Genomic DNA, 22260 nt, shown 5'->3' with positions numbered 1-22260 from the left:
CGGGTTCTGCACTTTGAAGTGCTGCAGATCAGGTGCTGAGGATTGCAGAGATACTAGGCTTGATCAGTGTTAGGATCCTGCAGGGAAAAGGGAATGAGAATTGGGCATTTACTCCAAGTATCAGGCAACTTTGAATGATGGCCTGTGTTACCATCGAGAAAAGGCTCTGCAGCACCTACTTGACATCTCCAAGAGTTCTTGTGTACAACAGGGTAGTTGAAATTCTGGCTGCTTGCAGGGAAGTCTTCCTGCCCACTACTGCAGACCCAAAGAAGTAGAAAGAAAGGTGTTTCTTCCATGTGTACAAGATAGCTGCTTTTCATCTACCCTATTTTTTGCTCTTGTACTGCTCCTGTGGCAGAAGAATCCTGCCCAGCATGGCTGGGGTAGAGGAATTAATCTTCCCACTAGTAGGAAGACTGCTGCATGTCTATATACACTTAGTGCACTCTAAGGGTGGTGAGGCACTGGAACAAGTTGCCTAGAGAGATTGTGGACTCCCCATCCCTGGAGGTATTCAAGGCCAGGCTGGATGTGGCTCTGAGTAACTTGGTCTAGTGACAGGTTCCCTGCCTGTGGCAAGGAATTGGAAGAAGATGATCTTTGAGGTCCCTTCCAACTCAGGCCATTTTGTGGTTCTGTGTTCCGAAACCTGGCCTTAGAAACTAACACGAATGACACTGTTCCCTAATTTGATGCCACCTCTGACTTGGGGGTTGTCTTTGTCTTTTCTGACAGAGTGAGCAGTTCTGTGGTACCTCTTTCTGACAAGTCTCCTGTGGTCTGCTGCACTGGGGCTCCAGTGTAAACCAAAAAGTTCTGGGTTTGGGCTCTTTAATGGCTGAAGTCTCCTCCCACATAGTCCCTGCTGACAGTGAGAGGACATGATCAATAACTCCTGCTCCAGCTGTCACTGCTGCCTGTGAGGCTTGCAGTTTCCATATTGAAAAAGGCCTTTCCTAAAGAGCCTAATCAATATGCTGCTGTGAGGTCTGTTCTCATTTGCTATATATAATCCGGACACACACAAACTACGTGAGTGAGCGTGTGTAGAGGGGGGAGAGGATGTGCCAGCCCTCTGCTCTCACTGGCTGGGAGAAGGACACAGCTACCTCTTACTTTGCTCCCTTTCCTGCAGCTGCTGTTCAAGGCTTGTGGCTACATCCTTTCTGTGCTCTATTAGCACTCTGCATGGGGATGTGCTCTGGGACTCCAGGGGAGCTGAATTCCTGCTGGGTCACTCATAGGGTTCAATGGAGCACCCGTGACTCTCTCTTCTGTGCACTTTCTGCTGTTGGTAGGTAACCCGCTTTCAGAGCCGCGCAGGTGGGAGGATGTCGAGCACAGCTCCGTCAAAGAAGCCTTACCGCAAGGCGCCCCCGCAGCACCGCGAAATCCGCCATGAGGTACCCATCATTCGTGACGACCAGGACGGAGTGATCTTGGCTGAGCAGAGTCAGGTAACAACTTGCCGGGTGACAAAGGGCTTAACACCATTGCACCAGCAAACAGGGTTTAGTTACACCAAGGCAGGCCAGCTCGAGCAGGCAGAGGGGTTTGAGGTTTGCAACCTGAACTTCTCCTCATCGTGGTCCCTGGAGTCCAGCAGTGAGAAGGAAGTGACAGGGTGCAGAGCAGAGTTGAACATCAAGAGCCAGACTGTCTCTCCAGCACTTCCACGTAGTGGGAAGATGGGGCAGCGAAGCGGGAAGCGATGCCCAAACCGCAGTCGTGGGCACCGCAGCAAATTTGTCAGCCGTAGCATGGAGACAGTGCTGGTGTCTGGAGATGAAAGACACCATCCCACTTGCTCTTTCAAGAGCAGAAGCCTGGAACGCTCACTTATATTTAAAGAGCCTCCTGAAGTCCTGACTCCGAGGAAGTTTCGTGTCTCGTCTACACACCTGCCTCTCAAAGGGATCCTGAAGCAGACCAGCATGACAGGCTCGTGTCCTGAGAGCTTATGCAAGTCCCGCTCAGTAGAGACACTTTGCCATGGCCATGGCTCACACAAGTACAGTGATCCTCAGCTCTGCCTCAGCCCTAGGGAGAAGCGCTCCCTGGAGCACAGCAGCAGCAGTGCCGCTGACTCTGTCAAGCGCAGGGAGAAGATCACAGAGCAAAAACTGCAGTTCTCCAAGTTCCTGGATGAGATTACCCAGCGGGTGCTGAGTCCCAATCGCTTGCGCTCACTGGGAGAGACTAGGGGAGCAGCACAAGACCAGAACTCTTCCCTTTTCCCCAGAAGCTCCATGCCAGAAGGCCAAGGGGAAGGTCACCTGCAAGGGGGCAAAACCAAGCATGCAACTGAAAGATCCCCCTACCCAAGCAGAAGAAAAACAGAAAAGAAATGTGAGGGACTGGGAACGGCTTCGGGCCTGAGAAAGTGTGCTGAGGAAGCTGGGAGAGTTTCCAGACTAAGAAAGAAACCTGTCCTTGGGAGAAAGGACAGTAAGGGAAAACTTTCCTTGGAGAGAAGGGTAGTAGATCTGTGTCAGTATGAGCTGCAGCAGCTGGCAGACCTGGGGCTGGCAGGGACATCCTCTGGGCAGCAGCATTCACTGTCTTCATGGAAAATCAGTGCAGAGGGCAGAAGGGATGAAAGCAGTCCCTGTTCACGGCTGTTACAGCCACACCATCAGTGTGCTAAGCTTGGGCAGAAGCGTGCAGTGGAGCCGAACTACCCAGAGAAAGGATCCTGCTCCGCTCCAACACACTGGAGTCGGGAGGAGGGGCCTACCCCATCTAGGTCCTCCCCTTCATTCAGCCTGGCACTAAACAAGGTAGGTGCCAGGGTCACCGGCTTGCAGACAGGGGTCTCACAGAGGCCAAAGCCCCCACCTGGATTTCATCTAGTCTGTAATGCCAGTGGGGAGAGTGAGAGCAGGGCCCCAGGCCTCATGTTGTGGGTGCTTAATCACCAGAAGCTGCTCTCTAGTGGGGGTGCCACTCATGGCTCTTCTACTGGTTGGGTGTATCTTCCTGGGTGTAACCAGCTTCCCTTTAGCCCCAGGAGTTAAGGAAGGTAGAAGCTGGTGCTGTTCTCCCTGCTGCAGACTTCCCAGGTGTTTGCTGGTTGAAGGCCCTTTAGGCTGTGGGGCAGTAGGTGTGTGCAGGAGGCAGGCAGCTCTGTTGTCAGGAGGGGCTGGGATGCTCCTGATGCTTTGTGTGTGCCCTGTGCCTGGCTGTCTTGGGGTACTGGATGTTGGCTATTCCAGGTCATGGATTAACACAGACAATGGAAAGGAAGAGAAAATAGCTGAGCTGTGTGCTCTTGGCACTACTCTGTGTCTCCTTGTTCTGCAGGGCCCTGTCCAGACATCTCTGGGGATCTTGCCCATAACGTTAATTTCTTTTACAGGCTTTTCTGACCTTTGGTGTTTCTTCTGCTGTCCCTAGTGGCTGGTTTGAGGTCTGCAGAAAGAAACCTTTTTCACAGCACAATCTGGGTGGTGTAAATGGTAGCCACATTTTTCAGCTCCCAAATGATTCTCTCTCATGCTTTTTGTGGGTCTTCAAGGCCCCCACAAGTGATTGCTGTGGTGAAAACTTAATCCCGTGTATGCTGGCCTGTGAGATTCCTGCTACCCACTAACTGTGGATGTGGAGGAAGCTGAAACACCAGCTAAGGTGATGATTTTACAAGAGGTGCTGAGATTACACCTTGGGAAGGTAAAGTTACCTAACTTGTGTGGTGGTTTCTAGTCCGGCTCTTCTGCCCTGAATCAGAACACAGGGTCTGTTTTGGTATCACATGGCTGAGCGGTGTGTGTACAGATTCTTGTAGCCTAGCATGACCTGTCAGAGCAGGTGAGGAGGAGTCACAGGTAGGGTCTAGCAACCAAGACTGCCCTTTAGGATAGTGTGAGAGACCAACTAGTCATCTGAAATAATCTCACAGCTGTTTTCTTCCTTGTGCAGGAACCCTTGACGGATGCAGAAAGGATGAAGTAAGTGTCCTGCTCCCCCTTTATGCCTGTCATACTGCAACTGTGTGGGTGCTGATTCCTCATATCCTGCCTGTGCCACCTGCACAGCAAGCTGACTGGATCTGTGGGCTCCTTTCAGATCTTCAGTCATCTTGGGGCCGTGTGGGCAGAGCTTTGGTCTGTGCCTTACCAAGCTCTGCCTTGCGTGTCCATCACTCTGAAAGAGGAGGGAACATAGACCCCCAGTGTAGGTGCAGGCAGAGGAGTTGGTGGGTGTGAAAGAAAGGTAGATGAAGTCTTTAATACAGGTGGAGATAGGAGTGCCTTTTTTAATCCTTGTTATTGTCCCGGTGTAAGCCACCAGAAGCAGTATGCAGAGGCCTGCTGCTGAGTGAGGGTGAGAGCTGAGCCCTTTGCTGGTGGTGCTGGGGGACACAGACAGCTGCTAGCACTGAGCTCCAGGACATAGTGAGGAGAAAGCTTGCACTGCCAGAGAGTAGCTGTGCTTCTGGGTTTCTCCAAGCAGCTGAGCACAAAGGAATGAAAAACAACAGGAAATACTTCTGACCATCAGACATGTCCTGGCTGGGGAAGAATGGAGCAGTTTGTGTTGCAGTGGGTTTGACCAGCAGCTGTAATCACATCTGTAAATGCACCCCACCACCTCTGCTTCTGGGCTTAAGGCTGTATGGATTCCTCTTTCCACCATGTATTAAAGGTGTGAGGGATTCTGGTTCAGGGGTGGAGAAAATGATTTTGCTCTTTTTGCTTTCAACTCTTGTAACCTGGACTGGGATAAATTATTGAGTGGTTTTCATTCATCAGCGAGGGACACTGGAGCTGCACAGCTCATCTGTCTAGCGGGCTTTATCCAAGCACTGTAACCTGAGAGGGATCTGGGAGCCATGGCTGGCCAGCTGGCATGTACTTCTTTGCCCCTACTCCAAGAGAGTTTGAGTGTCTGTCTCCTGACAGAAATGCACCTCTTGGTTCATGTGCCAGAGTCTTCTGACTGACAGTTCAGTTTCTGACTTCTCAGGGCTCCTGTGTGGTGTGTTGGGCCCTAGAGCAGAGGCAGTGGGGTGGGGTTGCTGGTGTGGAGTACCCCTTGTGCAACTCGGGGATACCTTGTTCCTGTTCCTGCCCCAGGCTACTGCAGCACGAGAATGAGGAGCTTCGGCGGCGGTTGACATATGTGACGAACAAAATGGAGGCGATGGAAAGGGAACTGGAGTCAGGTCAGGACTACCTGGAGATGGAACTGGGCCAGAACCGTGAGGAACTGGAGAAATTCAAGGACAAATTCCGTAGGTATGAAAAGGAAAACAAAAAAGGGGTAGAGTTAGAGATCCATCCCACTGAGGACTCCCTCAGCTGGTGTGAGCAGGCTGTGCCCTGTGGTTTAAATCAAAGGTATGCTGCATCCTCCAAGATGTGCACCCTCCGGACTGTAGGGAGAGGAGCTAAAGGCTCCACAACCATTATTTTCTCCAGGCTACAGTGTAGGAATGCTGCCAGCATGAGAGGCTGACAACAATTCTTCATCTATTGGATGTAAGGCAGGATCCAGCTTGGATGGTTAACCCACATGTGCAAATGAAGCCACTGATGGCTGCAAGGAAGTACATCACTGCTTTACCTGAAAAGTACCTCAGTTAAAAATCGGTGTCAATCACTGGTCATGTTCTTAGATATAACATAGTCCAGAGGAGTCCTCCAAAGTAATTTACGTCCTATCCTGCAAGATCCTTTCACCCAACCAGCTTCATCTTGCCTCAGCTTGGGGTCTGAAAGCCCTTACGTGCTAGAGGTAAGGCATAGCTAGTATGCCTGGTTGTCTTGGCACTTTAGGACTTTATGGAGTTCTGGAGTCGATGGTTTGCTTGGCAGCTGTGAAGGTGACTAGGTGCCTGTGATCCATTCCCATGCTTACAATCTTGTTTCTGTAGGTTGCAGAACAGCTACACTGCTTCCCAGAGAACCAATCAAGATCTGGAGGAGAAGCTGCATGCCCTGGTAAGTGCTATATTAAGTCACTATGGCAATGAGATGGAAGAGACCTGTTTGTTGGGAGTGGATGGGGGAAAGGGGTCCTGTCTTTACCCAGCAGATGTGGCAACGGGTGAGGGGTGAGATTCTGGCTGTGACCATCTACTCCCCATTCTAGCTGGTGTCATGAACTGTGTTTTTGATTTACTGAGCCCCTACTTGGTTGTGCACGTGAGCTGTGGTTCCTCACAACATAACTGCATGGTATTCCGTCATGTTGCTTCAGTCCCTCTCAAAATGCCAGGGATGTGTCAGCCAGTCTTGGGGTGGTCATCCTGGGAGGATGGGTGCAGTCAGAGCAGAGCCAATGTGCGTGTATGTCTGTTGTGTGCATTCATAACACTCATGGCTGTTTCTTTTCTCTCCCTCCCCCTCTCTCTCTCTCTCTTTCTCCTCCCCACGCTGCCGCTGGCACACGCTGGGTGCACTCACCTCTCAGGCCTCTCTCAGCCAAAGCTGGATTTTTGCAGTTGCGTCTTTTCGTTTGTGTGTTTTTTCTTTTTCCTCTTTACGTGTCTCAGCCCGTTGGTTTCATTGTCAGTCCCACATAACACCATCCCAGATGGAGGGGCCCCAGCCCTCGTCCAGCCAAGGGCTCACCTGGTATCCAGCAGCTGCCCGCAGATGTAGCAGGTCCTAGCTTGCAGTGCTCCATCTTAAGAGTGTTTGACTCTGAGCCAGCTGGAGCATGGCGTGTTGGGAAGTGGTGCCCATAAGCTGCGGCACTGCACAAGATGTGGATGGCTGTGAGCCTCGTTTGCTCCCTTTCCTTCCCCTTCTGGGCTGTGAGCAGGCAAGTCAAATAGCTGAGATGGTGATTGCCTCTGTGTAGCCCAGGGTGAGATTTCTTTGGTTCTAGGACTTGAATTTCTGGAGTTAATATTCATTACCCAATTATTTATTGTGCTGGTGCCTGAAGAGACTCCATATTCAGGAAGTATTTCCTCTCCTACCCCCCTGTGTGTCGTTGTGCTTTACCCCTGACACACAGCTGGGCCCTGGTGGTCATAGCCTCGCAGCACCCTTGGCCAGTTTGGAAGAACTCCTTGAGACAGTGATGGCTTGGAGTTGTTGCCCCTCTTTGCTGTTACATCTGGGTCTCTTATCTGCTCTGTATCTAAACTGTTAGGAAGTTTAAAGAGATTGCCTGCTTTAAGGAGGTCATTAGTTGAACTCCAGATGATGCTACACAAGTCTTTTTACTTACTAGAGCAAGGCTTTAACTCTTTCAAGATGGTGCCTTCCTTCTGCAAAAAAAACCTTTTTATCCATTCAGCATTGACTGCTGGATCTTTCTGGGCAGTATTCTTGTTCTACTGCCCCAAGGAAGATGGCTGGGTATCACAAGCTCAGAGGTCTTTGCTAGCAGTGGCAGGTTGGGATTGACTGCTCAAAACCACTAGCTTTCTACCAGGCACCACGGGAACCAGGACAGAGGGGAAACATGCTGGTGCTGCAAGAAGAGATATTGCATTAAGGAGGTTCAAACTCAACCTTGTTGTCTCTGTAGCTAGCAGAATGGCTGGTTCCATTTGGCCTTTGGAATGCCCTCCCTTTGAAGAGGGTTGTCTCCCTTACCTGTCTGTCTGGAAGTGTTTTGTGTCCCAGCTGAACATGTCATTGTGCAATGCTTGGACTGAGGTGGGTGGTGAAGTCAGGTTCTTCTGTGCTAGGGAGTTTTACACCTGGTGTTCTTGCATCCCAGATTAAAAAGGCAGAAATGGACCGCAAGACGCTGGACTGGGAGATTGTAGAGCTCACTAATAAATTGCTTGATGCCAAAACCACCATCAATAAGCTGGAGGAACTCAATGTAAGTGTCAGTCTGCAGATGGCTGTGGAAGTGCGTGAGGCGGGGGCTTTTCCTTTTGTTCAAAGTCGTCAGTGGAAAGGAGCACATGAATTACTCCAGTGTGTATGAAAACATGGGAGCTGTACACAACAGTAGGGAGACAAACACACAAGGGTCTGAGGGGTTGAGCAGGGAAGAACTCATCTTCAAGTTTGATGTATTTGCTCTTCTGAGCTTAGGGTTTGACCCGAGTCCAGCTTGTACCAATGGAGGTGTCATTTACTCTAGAGCTGAGAGGGAGATGATGCCTTTTCTACACCATTAATAAAGAAATTCCTGAATCCAGTGCTTGATTCTATTAAATGCTCTCAACTCCCTTCAGTCTGTCTGCATCATCAGGCATGGCTGAGAGCTGTGGGATGGGATAGCAGATCTGGTGGGACTTTTGGAGATTATTAAAATCCCCAGAGGGAGAGTGGGTTGATACTCTGAGAGAGTATATGGTGGGAGCAAGGACTGGAGCTGAAAAGGACACCTTGGCTGAGTTGTAAGAAAATACACAGCGGTGTGGGGAGGGGAAAACGACAGGTGCCCTCATGATCGATTCATCAGATGTCTTCTCTGGCTTCTGTTCAAGCAGCATCTGGTCAGGTGGGTCTTTTTTGGGTAAGAGATCAGGTCCATCTAACACTGTTGCACACGTGTGCCCTCTCTTGCAGGAACGCTATCGACAGGACTGTAACCTTGCAGTACAGCTGCTCAAGTGTAACAAGTCTCACTTCAGGAACCACAAGTTTGCTGATGTGAGTAGCAATCTTGCTGAGGTGGGGAAGAAGGGCTGCATCTTACTTTCTCCAGCTTTCTCCACAGGGCTGCTGGCTTCTCATCCTTCAGCCTCAGAGGCGGGGGCAGGCTCCTGTTCCCACTCCCACTGAGAAGGCAGCACAGAGCTTCTGCCAGCTCCTCTTTCATGACAGCTCCATTTCACAGTTCAGCCAGGAGCTGTTATAAAAAGCACAATAACCTTGAATTTGATATCCTGCTGGGTGTGTGCTGGGAGCTGGCAGGACAGATCTCTCTCTTACCCTGCTCCATCCTTTTCCATGCCTCACCTGGCCACATGGAAGGGCCTCATAAGGAGTCAGGCAGCAGTAGTCTGACCTGGCTTCACTTACTACCCTGAGGGGAAATGTGTGAGGCAGCATTCAGGGTGTCTTATAGGCCTTCTGAATAGAAGTTCATGCCAACTTATACTCCCCCTTGTGGGGGGAATGGTATCGGGGAGGAGAGTTCAGCTCATCCTGCCCTCAGGAAGAGCAAAGATGGGGTTTAGGTCTCTCGCATTAGTAACATCGTTTGTTTGGCTGAAAGTATCATTCAAGCCCTTACCCCAGCTCTCTCCTTGCCACACCTCTTGTCTCTGTCCCTTCTTGTGTTCCTCTCAGCAAAACCACATGCTTGTCTTTTTTAACTTAGCAGGTGACCAATATGTCACCCTCCCCCATTGTGTCTCAAATTAGCACTCTTGAGGTCAGTGTATCAGTTACTGCTGGGGTAACCTTGACCTCTTTCCCAGCTGTCTCCCCTCTCTGGAGCTTTGAATTCTGCGCCCCATAGTGCTGTCTCCCATGTGACTGCCACTGGAGAGGTGTTGGTGCTGAGCAGCTGTGCAGGCAGCCTGCCTCACAGCCAGCTGTTGTCATGCTGTGTGCCCTGCATCCCCGGCTTTGGATGCAGTTTCCTTCTGGCTATAATGGGACAGACCTTGCTATGCCACTGAGTGGCCTGGGGACCTCTGCTCTCCAGCTGATGCTGTGCATGCACGTGGTGACCAAGGTGAGGGCAGCTTGGCAGGGTGGTGGGGAAAGCAGTAGTGCCCATTTTCAGGACAAGGGGTGGTGCTTACACCCTGGCGAGACCCCAGTCTTGCAACTTTGCTAATAAACCCCACATTTGCCTCTCTGAAATGGAGAGAGTGAGGAAGTGGGATGGCGTGGTGGAGTTGATTGGAACAAGGGAAAGCATCGATCCTGGTCTGCGGGCAGGCTGCCAGGGCAGCATGGCTGCAATTACGCATTCAGGGACCACTGCAGATCCCAGCACTGGGGGCTGTAGAGTCACTGCAGTGCAACCACCGGCTGATTTTCCACAGATCAATAGACTGCTTCCTATTGTGCACGGGCTGGGCCTTGTCTTTGCTCACAGCTGTGTGGGACTGAGCCCATGTGCCATCTTTTCTTGTTCTGTTTGCGAAATGGGGCCTGTGAACCACGGCCTAGAAGCATGACTGGTGTGACGGCTAGAGAGCCTTGGCAGTCCCTCATGGGGTTTGCTTTGAAAAGAGATACCTTTCTACAGGCAAGGTAGGTAAATGTTAGGGTCAAGATAAGGAGTACAAAGAACACACGAAGGTTGGTTGGAAAAGGCAGATTATTTGGAACTAAATGGTTTGCATGGCAGCCCCCTTCTAATGTCTTTTTCCTTTTCCCTAGCTTCCCTATGAGCTGCAGGACATGGTCAATAAGCATTTGCACAGCACTCAGGAGTCTGCAGGCCCTGGTCAAGAGGCAGCCCATACCTTGGCACCATCTGATGTTGTGCCCACCTCAGTCATCGCCAGAGTCTTGGAGAAACCAGAATCTCTGGTTCTGAATTCAGCCAAGTCTAGCAGTGGCAGCTGTCCCATGGCAGAGGATGTCTTTGTGCATGTGGACATGAGCGGAGCCCCTCCTGATGCCTCCAACAGCTCAGGGCAGATGGGAAAGGAGGGAGGAGATGCGGGAAAACAGCAGAATGGTGGCTGCAAGCCACAGAGTAGCATGGAAAGTGCACCTGAGGATGTGCCTGCCTTTGAGAAGCTAAGCCCATATCCTACTCCTTCGCCTCCCCATCCTATGTACCCAGGGCGCAAAGTGATTGAGTTCTCTGAGGACAAGGTAAGGATCCCAAAGAACAGTCCCCTGCCCAACTGCACGTACGCTACACGCCAGGCCATCTCCCTCAGCCTGGTGCAGAGTGAAGATGAGAGCTGTGACAGGCACCGGACGCTCCCCAGCAGCCCTGCTTCAGAGGGGCGCCGTTCAGCCTCCAGCTGTTCCTGTCAGCAGTCCCCCAAAGCAGCCAGAGCTCACGGATCTTCCCAGAGCAGCCCATTCAGCAGCCCTCCCCAAATCCCGAGCGCCTTTGCCAGCTCTGCCAGCTCCGAGGAGGACCTGCTGGCCAACTGGCAGCGTATGTTTGTGGACAAGGCACCCCCCACCTCAGAGCGAGTGCTGATGAACCGCACTGCTTTCAGCCGTGACACAGCCCCCGAGCTCCAGAAAAGGTTCAGCCGCTCCATGCAGGAGCTGGGTAGGGCAGCCTCGGCTTACTCAGATGGTGAGGAGTCCGCGCAGAGCTGCAGCTGGACCGTGAGCCGGGACTCGAGTGTGGACACAGACAGCACTGAGTCCAGAGCCCGCAGGAGCCATTTCTCCTCAGACTATGGTACAGATTTCTCCCAGGATGAAGCCCAGAAGCTGTTGCATGAAAGCGGTGGAGGCAGTGCTGAGCCCGAAAGCCCCTCACCAGAGAAGCACAAGGACTATGTGGACCTTGGCTTGCCTGAGAGCCCAGCTGAGGAGAGAGAAATACTGCTCCAGGGAAACAAGGAGAGCAACCAAGGAGGTGCCCAAGAGGAAAGTGGAGAAGGCAGGGTCAAGCCTCCCTTCAGTCGGGTGCATCGCAGCCCCAAGAGGATGGGTGTCCACCACTTACATCGTAAGGACAGTCTGACACAGGCCCAGGAGCAGGGCAACCTTCTCAGCTGAGGCAGAGCAAGAAGCAGCCACACGCTGCAGAGCTGTGAGATGCCTCCATCAGTCCACCTGAAGGAGAAACCTCCCTTAATACCCTCCTCCTGGAGGGAGTCTGCTCTGAAATTTTATATTTATTCTCTTCCTTTTGCTACCTGGAAGAGCTGAGGTCTCCCTTCCCTGGCACCTCAGACCCACAGTACTAGCACATGCAGTGTGCAGAAGCACACCCACTGGCCCCAATATGCTCATAGCTCTCTCCACAGCCTCACACTGGTGCCTGTACCAGAGCTAGTTCTTGGTACCCCTCCTCCTGGTGCCTGTGCCTCTTTACACTCTCATCCTCCTTCCCCCTTCCCACTCAGGTACCTGAGGCCCTGGGTGCTCTTGTGCTGGTTGCCCACAGCTGCTCTGCTCTCTTTTAACTTGTGCCAACAGGGCAGAGTGCCTGTGTGGTAGTGTCTGATTCCCTGGGAGCCCCAGGGGCCATGAGTGGGGCACAAGGACTCTCCCAGCAGATGGCTGTGTGCCGTGGGGATGTGCTGGGATTGCTGGTGTCTCATTTTTCTGCTGGTTTTTGTTTTCCCCAGCTACCCATGGGGTGGTTCTCCAGAATCTGCCTCTGAAGATTTCCAGCATTGGGCTCAGCACCTGGTCCCCACAGAGGCAGCGGATGGGTGCTGCCTGCTGAGGTGGTTCGGGGAGGCATTGCCTGCTGGGTGCTGGGGTTTGTGTTTGTGTGTCTCCTCCCTCACACCTCTTCCCCTGCTATCTGTGCTGTTGTTTTGTTTGAACAGTGCTGATTCTTTGCTCTTGGGTGGGCTTCTTTCTTCTTTCCAAGCCTTTGGTTTTGGGGTGTATTGTTTTTTCGTTCTCCCCACCCCGCATAAACAGACACAGCCGTTGGCAGCCGGTCTGATGCCTGCATTGAGGGTGTGTTGAGGAGGCTCAGCTATCAGAGCTGCGCTTCCCTCTGATCCTGGCCTCCAGCCTGCAGAAACCCCTCCAGACTCAAGAACAAGGTCTTGCCCCAGGCAAGTAAGGCATGAAGGGTGGTACCGGCTTTTCTGGGCAGGGCTTGGTGCAGGGCCAGCAGGGATGCGAGGGCAGCATGCTGAGGAGCTGCTCCCTGTAGATGCACTACCTCATGGCTCGGCAGTAACCCTTTGCCATGGTCTCCTTGCACGCCCCCTTCTCTGGGGGCTGCAGGCTGGCTCTGGTGCCTCTCTGGAGTCTTCCCTTCTGGGTGGGGCTCTCTGGGTGTTTTTCCTAGCGTAGTGTGATATTGTGTGACTCTTCTTCTCAGTCTTGTGTGCTCAGTGTCTTCTTGGGGGGGGGGGAAGGGGAGATGTCTGTAGATGTAGGTGTTTTTTTGAGGGCTTACAGAGCCCAGGCCTCCTGTTTTAATTTTGTCCTGTGCTCTTGTCTTTCTGGCGTTTCACTGCTCCCCTGGGAGTGCGAGGCAGAGAACAGCCCAGTTCCCTGCACCACACCCCCTTCAAACCCCACCGTTGGCCCTCAGTCTGCTGTCTGCTTTTTGAGTTGGGTTTGTGTTGTCCTCCCACCCTACACAATGAGGGCTCTTCACTGGGCTGGAGGAGAGCACCCCTCTCTCCATGAGGGAGCTTCTGTTCATATGCTTACATCGAGATGTACAGCTGAGAGCTGCCTGGGGGCCCTGCTCCTCTCCCCAAACCCCTGTCTCTGCAAAGGGCTTGCAGCTTGCAGCTGGGGCCAGCCAGGGCTTCAGCTTGAGCCTGGAGGCTCCATGGCCAGTGAAAGGGAGCTGCAGGCCTCTCTGGCAGCTGTGTAGGCTGCTTTATGTACCCTGGCTAGAGCTGCTGCCTACACACTCACCTTGTTTCCCGCCTCGAACAGTTGTGGAGCTGGATGCCACCCTCTGGTGGGGAGGTGGGACTCAGTATTTCACTCCAGTATTTTTCTTGGTCCCTGTGCAGACAGGCTGGTGCTGAGAGCGGGAGTCTCCCCTGTCCCAGTCGTGGTGGCAGGGTCCTTGTGTTAGCTGTCATCAGCTGCTCCACTGCCGCATTTCTTCTGTTCTGCAGCGTTGCTGAGAGTTTGCACCTGCAGCAGCTGCCAGATCCTGCCTCATGGATGTCACTTGGGATTGGATGCTCACTGAGCAAGCTGCTCCAGCTCTGAGGCTGCTGGTGGCCTGCAGTGGGGGAGGCATTGGCCCTCAGGGCTCAGCCCCATCTCCCCTGAATCCTGGCATGCTGGTCAGGGGACAAAACCCTCTCTTACTGAGGCAGCTGGTGCTGATGGTGCTGGGCAGAGCCCGCCTCCCTCTGCTTTTGGTCAAGGTAGACTGAAAAGCAGAATAGTGGAGGGGTGGCAAGAGTGCCCAGAGCCTCACCAGACACCCGTGCTTTGCAGCATTAGGCTGCTGGCAGAGGTTGAGGGGAAGCGGTGGCCTCAAGGAGCAGAGCCTTCTCCCCATGGGCACGGTGACCTCTGCATTCCTGGCCATCTCCAGCAGTATTGGCTCTGGGGCCTTGAGCTCATCCCACTTCCAGTGTCCCAACTCCAGACTGTTAATCTGTAACTAATGTGTTTTTTCTGAGATTTTCAAACTGATGTATATTTTAAGACCAGAAATAAACTATTTTAAAAGTAGATGGCAATGGCTGTAGTGTTCTTGATGCTGCTTAAAACCTGGGCTGAGCATGTGAAGGAGCAGAGCTGCTTAGGGTACAGTGTCCCAAGTTTGTTGAACTGTGTGTGCCACCCATTAGCTCTCAGAGGGAGAGTGATCCTGTGACCTGTAAACAGCCCTCAGTGTTACTGGTAAGATTCTGCCTACCCCGTTTCAAGTATTTTGCTAACTGTCCTGGCTGTGTCTTGGCAGACCCTCCACCTGCTGATCTAGAGTAGGATGAGGTGTAGCTCAATCCTTTTAATTCTTAAAGCCCCAGCTCTTGGAATCAGCTGAGAGTATAAGTTCTCCACTTCAAAACTGAGTTATGTGGAACCATGTAACATACCGCCTTGCTGCAGTTCCTAAGGGGGTTCTAATTCTAAAGGCAGTATTTTGTGTGGGGAGGATTGAGGTTGATTGGACATACCTCAGGCAGGAAGTTGTCCAAATATGAGACAGCGAGTTCCTGCAGGATGCTGTTATGGACGCTTGGAAGTGCTTCCTTTTTGCGTTGAATGGTGCTGCAGAGGTCAGAGGGCTCTGATGAATTTTCTTCCATCTCCCACATTATGCTGTGCCTTTCTGACCTTCATGTATGCAAAGCGTAACAGGGGAAGAGTTTCTTGTTTCTTTGTTCACATAATTAATGATATTATTCCTTGTTCCCCTGAGTAGCAGCTGCGGCCACAATTTGATCTTCTAGCCTAATCTGAGCCTCGAAACACGATCTTCCTTGTCTGCCCCAGCAAGGGACGCTTGGCCGAGCAGCACAACCCGCAGTGCTGGTGCGGTCGGTGAAGCCTTCACCAGAGGCTGCGCGGCTGGTGCCAAGCTCCCCGCAGAGCCGGCCTAGCCCAGCCCGCTACCTCCTGGGCCGAGGGAGGGCCCGGGGGGCAGAAAGCTGGGCTGTCCGCCGAGCTCTCCCCAGGCCCGGGCCTGCGGAGGGGCCTCGGCAGGCGGGGAGGGCCCGCAAAGAGCGGGGTGAGAGGCTGCCGCCCCCTGCCGGCGCTCCGGCCCCGCAGTGCCTGCCTGCGCCGCTCCCTGCCCGCACCTAGCGGCTCCTGCCCGCACCTACCGGCTCCTGCCCGCCCCTGCCGATACCTACCGGCTCCTGCCCGCCCCTGCCGATACCTGCCGGCCCTTGCCGGCCCCCGCCTCCCCGGGCTCGCACAGTGACGACGCACTCGGACGCTGCCACGAGTGGTGCCACCACGTCTGTGACCTTTATAAAACTCTCATCGCGACAGCAGTAGAAGCGATAGAAAGGACATCTCTTATACACATCTGAATAAATACAGCCTGCACCCTGCGGGCACAGCCGGGCGTGGGGGGGAGCGGCGTGAGCTACACACATGCGGCGACGGGACAATCACAAGCGGCCGACTGGGCGTGTGACAACACAGAGACGTGTGTAGAGATTTGCTCGGAGCAGGCTCCAGAGAGCCGAGTGAGGCGCCGACAGGAGGTGAAATGTGTGAGAAGTGGGCTGGGGAGCCCAGCGGAGGCAGGGGGCCGGCGGGCACACGCTGTCCCCGTGGGCACGGTGCTCTTCTCGGCAGAAGCAGGCAGGGTAGCCCAGCTACATCTCCGTTTCTGCTAAGAGGCTGTCACCGAGACCTGACGTCATCAGGACCATCTGGGAGCTGGAATCTGTGTCGAGAGAGGGAGAAAACCATGAGCCGTTCGGGCTGCCAGAGAGCACAGGGCTGTACTCCAGATTCCAGAGGTGAGGGATGAGGAATTAGAGCATTGCAGGGTGGGAGGAGAACTGCTGAGAGAAGTGTGAGATTAAGTAGTCTGGCCATGCAGCAGAACAGAATCGATGCTTGGAGAGGGGGAGAAAGCAGAGACAGCAGCAAGAGTACAAAGGAACATCAGCTCTGAACCCTCCCCACATGTAGAAGATATTGCTTGTGCTGGCCCAGCCGTGCCCTTACCCAGCCCTGCACTCACCAAGTGCTTTTTGGTTAGAGAGAGTGTCCAGGTGGGATGGGCAAGCCAGCCAAGCCCACATAAGGTGGTGGTGCTGCCTTCCCAAGAGCAGGGAACACAGCGGGCAATCAGCCATGTTACAGCAGCAGAGGCCTGGAAATTCTGGCTTTCTGCACGGCATGAATGGAGGGTTTATGCAGCCCTTCCCTGCCTGCCTCGGGGAGGTGAGGGCAGCTTGCTGGCTCTGTGATGGCACAGAGCACCAGCCAGGAACACTGTGACTCTCCCCACACCGAGTGAATCAGATGCAAGGAGGATGGGCATGCATAGCAAGTAAGAAACTCAGCAGGATACCAGTCTCCCAACTAGAAGCATTTTTAAACAGAAAAAAAAACCCCCTGTGGTTTGTTTTTTGTTTTTTGGGTTTTTTTTTGATAGGAACGAGAAGATCTTCAGTGGCAGTCCTGCACATTCAAAACTGCTGCATGGGATCTCTGTTTCGGGGATCCATTTTTGGAAACTGGATCCAAAACTTGGACAAAACTGTCACTAAATTATTTTTATGGCTTTTACAAATGAGGATCCAGATGTTTTCATCTGGTTGTGCTTGTTTCCTTCTAGTGTGATATGAGAATTGTGAGGGGGAAAGGACAACTGAAGGTAAAAAACAACCCCTCAAAAGAGCTGGATCATAAGGTAGGAGTGTCAATATATAATATCATATATACAAACCATACTGAACAGGCTACTGCTATCTCCATAATTTACCTTTTTTCTATTACAGGGAACAGACAGGCTGTGGCACCTGGCTAACCCTTCACAGGTTTGGGACACAGAGATAGGAACAGCTGATGCTGTGCAGATTGCAGGGAGGTTCTGGAAGCAGTGAGGAATGACACAAGTTTTGGCTAGCGTATCTGGCAAAGGCCCCTGAGATTTTAATGCTCCTGCCCTTGAGTTTTAAGACTTTGCATAAAGATTTCGTTCCTGCAGCATCAGGAAAAACGCCTCAGAGGTACCGTTTCCACTCTTTCCAGCAGCTGCATTGTCCTTGGAGGCTGCCTTTCCAAGAGCGGCTCAGCCCAACGCTATTTAGCGTGAAGGTCACGCCTGGAGGTTGTATGTATTCCAGTTCACGGGGGGAAAAGGACAGATCCCATTCACCAACCCCACCACAAGAGACCAGTGGCACTGGAAACACCCCAGACACTCCAATTCCTGCCTGTCAGCTCCTGCCCGCAGCCCAGCTCCCAGAGCTCTTACTGTTCTGGCAGATCCAGGGGTTCTTCTCCCTGGCTGTGACTTCGTGAGCCTCCGTCTCCTCCTCTTCCTCACCCTCTGAGAGAAGGTCAGAGATCTGCTGCTGCAGCTCGGGACTAATGTTGTTCTCCGCCAGGATGAGTGTCCGTAGGGCTGTGGGGTAGTTCTCTACCATATCCAGCAAGGTCTGGGTGCAGAGTGAGATAAACACGCTGACAAGCAGCACAAACAGCAGCGAGGCTGAGCAGAAAGAGCATCAGTGCTCTGTGTCCCTGCAAACTCCAGCTCTCCTCTTCTTACCTTTACCTTCTCTTGGCCTTGACCTCCCTTCATCAGGCTTTATGAGAGACTGAGGACTTCCCATCTTTCTGTGGGAAAAGCTGAGCTTGGATTTCCTGGCTCTATCTAAAGAAGAAGCGACTGCTCTACATCCTGTTGCTACCAAATATCCAGGCTCATTCCCTCTAACCACTGGGACCTGGGGTTCTGAGAGGAGAGCCTGTGCTACTGAGCCTTGGCCCCTATATGTCCACAGAGCTTTAGCTCTGATCCTCAGTCAAAAATCCAACCCCTTACTTCTTCCAAGAAAACAGCCAGGGGAAAGCAAGAACACCCCTAGGCGCAGGGAGGAAAGGGGGCGCATGTAGACTCGGGGCAGAGGGTGGAGGCAGGTGTAGGTCCTAAGGCCTCTACAGACATCCCTGTCCTGTGCCATTGAGATGTCAGTGATGCTGCAGAGAAACTGTGGGCTCTCATACCTGGGCTGACTGGTTGGTAAGTCCTGTTCCCTCCAAGTCCAGAACTTCGAGGGTTCGACTGGAGGCCACAGCGACGGCGAGCATCCCTGCCACCTGGTCACCTGTGGAAGAAGCAAACCAAGGCTGTCAATAATGCCTGCCTTTCCTCATGTAATACCACATGCCCTTGTGGAAACTTCCTCTGAGTATATCTGCCATCAGACAACCTCCAAACCTGTTCCTCAGGGAGAAAAAAAGCTGTTAACTAAGAAAAGAGACAAGGAAAGGTGCACCATTTTGTGGTTATGGGAACAATCACTGATTGTCAGTGAACGTTGGGGAACAAGAAGGAACACAGTGAAACTGGATTTGTTCCCAAAGGAACCAAATTTTTCCAAATCTCCTTCCTACACAAGGATGCAAGGGCCTTTAAGAGTCCCTGTAAGGCATCACAGCCACAGAATAGGAGCTAAAGATTTCAGTAGAGGGCTGGAGCCAGACAGAGGACGCTGCACCAGATGAAGGACTGCCTCCCTGGAAAGGGGGTAAACTTTTGGACACAGCAGGACAAGGAGCATTAAAGATTGATGTTGGTGAAGAGACAAGACTCCAGTCTTGTCTTCTCCTGCCATTCTCTGCTGAGTGCCAAGATGCCATACAACCTTCTCTTGGAGCAAAACCCAGAGTGCTGTCAGGTAACACCCTTGGAGCCTTTCCTGCCCAAGAGGAGGTACTTGGTCAGACAGAGGGCCTGGAGGGAGGCTCTGTTTGCAGGCAGGGTGAGAAGGGGAGTGCCCTGCTCATGCTCAGGGAGGCATGGCCTGATCTCCTCCTCACCACCTTGCAGCAGAGCTGGAGAGAGTTTGTTTCTATGGCAACGAGTGCCAGGCTCTCCTCCTCCTCCTCCTCCCTGCTCCTCCAGGAAAATGAAGGGGGGAGCGCGGGGACATACTGCATCTGCCAAGCCAGCTTCGGCGCCCAGTTCTTCAGGAAAAAGGGAGACACGGAGGGTCAAACATGACAACAAAGGTAATGGAGTGGGCAAGGCACAACCTCCTTTCTGCGCCTCCCTACAGGGTACGTGGCCACTTCACACAACCAGAGCAGTGAGGGTGGCTTTCCCTACAGGTGAAGGTGCCCAGCAGGGCAAACTTGCTGCTGGGGATCAGAAGGCAAGGAACTGCCCCATCCTACTGTTGATGCTCTACTGCCTTTTGAGACCTTGGTCCCCAGCCACCAACTGGTGCCAGTCGCACAAACACTGAGAGGCGGGAATGCAGCATCCCCTGCTCCTCCTCCCTGGTCCCCAGCTTACCTAGAGGGTTGTAGTCCAGGTTCAGCACGCGGAGCTGTGAGCTGTGAGCCACTGCAATGGCCAGGCGTCCCCAGCCTTTGCTTGTGATGCCTGGGTTGGCGCTCAGTGTTAGCTCTTTGAGGCCTGGAGAAGAGAGAGAAGCCAAACCAGAGCCTTAGGGTCACCAAAGCAGTCTCAGGGGAACTATATCAGCTCACCAGAACAGCTCTGAGTTTGGGGGCTTTGGTTTGCTCTTTGGTTTGATGGCAACTGTCATCACATGTTTCAGAGATCAGTGAAATATTTCACTGCCTTCAGCAGTAGCCCTTCATTTATCCATGCTGTGACTGCCCCACTTATCTGCACTCCCAACCTCTGTCCCGTTTACCCTAAATAGCAAACACAGTGGAAACAGGTAAGGGGTGTGTGAGACGACTGACTGGGTGAAGAAGGTGACGTGAGGTGACAGGTTGGAGAGAGGATAACGGGGACAGTAGGCTCTGAAGCCTGCACCTGGGAGAGGTGGCCAGCAGAGATAACAGCATCAGTGGCATTGTGAGCACATGGAGGAGGAGGTGCTGGGGAGAGGTGGAAAGCACTTAGAGAGTCAGGAGAAAGGAGTGGTATTACTTCCGCAAGTGCCAACTCTCAGCTTAACTGGCTCACTGGCCTCACACCACCAAAGATTATTCCCTGCAAAGACCTGAGTCTTGGCACTGAGGCTATGACCATGCAACTACACACTCACACAGCGCACCTGCAAGCAGGGACAATTCCCAGGCACTGACAATAAAGCCGAGTGCTGAGGTGGGGGCACACAATATATTTATCTATGGTCATTATCAACACTCAACTGCAAAATAAATTCAAAATCCAAGCTGTCCCCTCCTCCAGTTTCAAATGCTCCTGACATGAACCAGAAGCAACCTGTTGGTCTCTGAGCTCCAATCTGCCAGCAGGATAGATCAATTACAGAAAGCCCATGCCTGCACAAGGGAACCACTTCTTTATTGCCTGGCTTTTCTGCTTTACTTAAGTTGGGGGAAAGAAATTCCTCAGCCCAGGCAAACCAATGAGCCTGCCTCCTCCAGGGCTGAGGATTTACTGCTGCATGCATCTGCTCTGTGTGAAAGCTCCACTGATCATTGTGCAGCCCACAGCCCACAGCTTACCGGACTTGGCCCCATCAGGTGGCAGGAGCCCACAGATAAGGTTGATGCCTTCATCACCCAGCATGCAGTCTCCTAGATCCAGAGCCACCAGCGAGGGGTGGATGGAAAGAGCAGGGTTGAGGAGGGCCAAGCCTGCATCTGTCAAGGGACTCCCATGGAGGCTGTGCAGGTAAAAGGGAAAATTACTACGGAGCCTTCTTCCTGGGGTCTAACTAACCTGACGGGGAGGGAGAAGCAGACGAAATGAGCTGGATGACAAATACTAACGCCAAGTGGGCAAAAAGTGCTGGGAAGCCTCCTCTGCTGCGAGGATCAGCTGGCCGCTGCGGTGGCCCTCCTCCCCCGGCCGGGATGAGGGGGTACAGGGGATGCCAGCGCGGCAGGGGTAGCCCCACCACCGGGGCAGCCAGGCTGGAGGGCCGGGACTGAAAGTGCCCAGCCGACGGGGGCAGAGGTGGCTCCCTCCCAGCCAGGTGACGGGCAGGGGCTTATCCGCCACAGCGTCAAGGGCATTTTCCCTCCGACAAGACGCAGATTCAAGGGCTGGCCCGGAGCCCCGCGAAAGAACCGTCCTCGCCCGGGAGGGATCCATAGCACCCCCCCCTTCCGGGAGCCCCCGCCCCGCTGTACTCACAAGAGAGACTGGACGGAGCGGTTCGTCTTCAGGGCCTCGGCCAGCTGCTTGACGCGGTTGATGTTGGAGACGATGCCCAGGTTGAGATTGAGCTGGGCGAGGGAGCGGGACTCGGCCACCCCACGGCAGACGTGCCCGAAGTCCCGCTCGGAGAGCTGGCAGCCCCGCAGCGACAGCAGCCGCACCGAGTTCTCCCGCAGGCTCTCGCAGATGTCCCGGATCTCCGCCCCCGACAGCGTCTCCCCGGAGATCTGGATGGACCCCGGCAACATCTTCCCGGGCTCGGGGACCCGCCGATCCCGGGGCCGCGCCGCCCGGCCGCCGGGGGGGAGCCGCGCTGTGCGCTGCGGGCCGGGGCGGGCGCCGCCGCCGCCGCTGCCGCCGCCGCTGCCCGGCAGTGCCGGCCCGGCCCACCGCGGCCCCGGGGGCGGCACCGCACTGCCTTCACCGGCGGCCGCCGGGCCGCCCCGCTCCACCCGGCGGGGCGGCGGAACCCAGGAGAGCCATCGGCCGGAGCTAATCCGGACCGGGGCGCAGCGCCGGGCGGGGGCCGGGCAGCCCCACGGGTCCCCGCCCCGCCCCGCTCCGCTCCGCCCGCACCTGCCGGGCCGCCCCGCCTCCTCCCGGCCGCCTCTCCGGGCCCTCAGACCGCCCGGCAGTCGCCTCCTCGCAGGACGGGGTGGGCGTGGAGGGGCCCCCCACCCCACTCCGGCATCCCACACCCCACCCCGGCAAGTCCCCCGCTAGGTGAGGGGAGGCGACAGCTCCCGCTGGCACCTGCTTGCTGCCCTGAGGGGATGGCGAGGCCGCGTCCCCGGCACCGAGGGGGTGCTGGAGCGGAGGGAGGGTGGGAGAAGCCCCACTGGGAAGAACTCTCCCTGCCAGCCCCGCTCCCACCCGGGGAGGGGCCCAAAGCCATTGGGCCGTGCCGCAACGCTGCACGCTTGGTCTGGGGAACTGCGGTGTCCCGTGGTTTCAGCGACGTTTATGCTTAAACCTGGAACCTGA

At 54.0% G+C, this 22260-nt stretch overlaps 2 protein-coding genes across 5 annotated transcripts in view; one reads left to right on the top strand and one right to left on the bottom strand.

Moving 5' to 3' along the window:
- TJAP1 (tight junction associated protein 1) overlaps nt 1–14201 on the top strand; it is a 40420-nt gene extending 26219 nt beyond the window's left edge. For 3 of the 4 annotated variants that reach the window (XM_050315673.1, XM_050315675.1, XM_050315674.1), the window contains 8 exons: nt 1302–1460; nt 3922–3950; nt 5079–5240; nt 5879–5945; nt 6418–6447; nt 7684–7791; nt 8490–8573; nt 10263–14201. In XM_050315673.1, coding sequence (XP_050171630.1) covers nt 1335–1460; nt 3922–3950; nt 5079–5240; nt 5879–5945; nt 6418–6447; nt 7684–7791; nt 8490–8573; nt 10263–11579 — 1923 coding nt within the window. In that variant the 5' untranslated portion in view covers nt 1302–1334 and the 3' untranslated portion in view covers nt 11580–14201. The remainder of the gene's footprint in view (nt 1–1301; nt 1461–3921; nt 3951–5078; nt 5241–5878; nt 5946–6417; nt 6448–7683; nt 7792–8489; nt 8574–10262) is intronic. The other variant, XM_050315676.1, reaches the window with a different exon arrangement.
- A 1223-nt stretch (nt 14202–15424) lies between these two features.
- LRRC73 (leucine rich repeat containing 73) lies at nt 15425–21828 on the bottom strand. The gene is made up of 6 exons (XM_050316272.1): nt 21253–21828; nt 20619–20779; nt 19468–19590; nt 18174–18274; nt 17419–17602; nt 15425–15873 (listed from the first exon to the last, which is right to left on the bottom strand). Exons 1-6 carry the CDS (start codon nt 21522–21524, stop codon nt 15803–15805), a joined length of 912 nt encoding a protein of 303 aa, XP_050172229.1. The 5' UTR covers nt 21525–21828; the 3' UTR covers nt 15425–15802.
- Nucleotides 21829–22260: the final 432 nt, after the last annotated feature.

The sequence above is a fragment of the Myiozetetes cayanensis genome, unplaced genomic scaffold (genome assembly GCF_022539395.1).
Source record: "Myiozetetes cayanensis isolate MyiCay16 unplaced genomic scaffold, myiCay2020 scf2-11, whole genome shotgun sequence".
Classification (NCBI taxonomy): domain Eukaryota; kingdom Metazoa; phylum Chordata; class Aves; order Passeriformes; family Tyrannidae; genus Myiozetetes; species Myiozetetes cayanensis.
The sequence above is the reverse complement of the archived record's forward strand: the minus strand, read 5'-3'. Positions and strand labels throughout refer to the sequence as shown.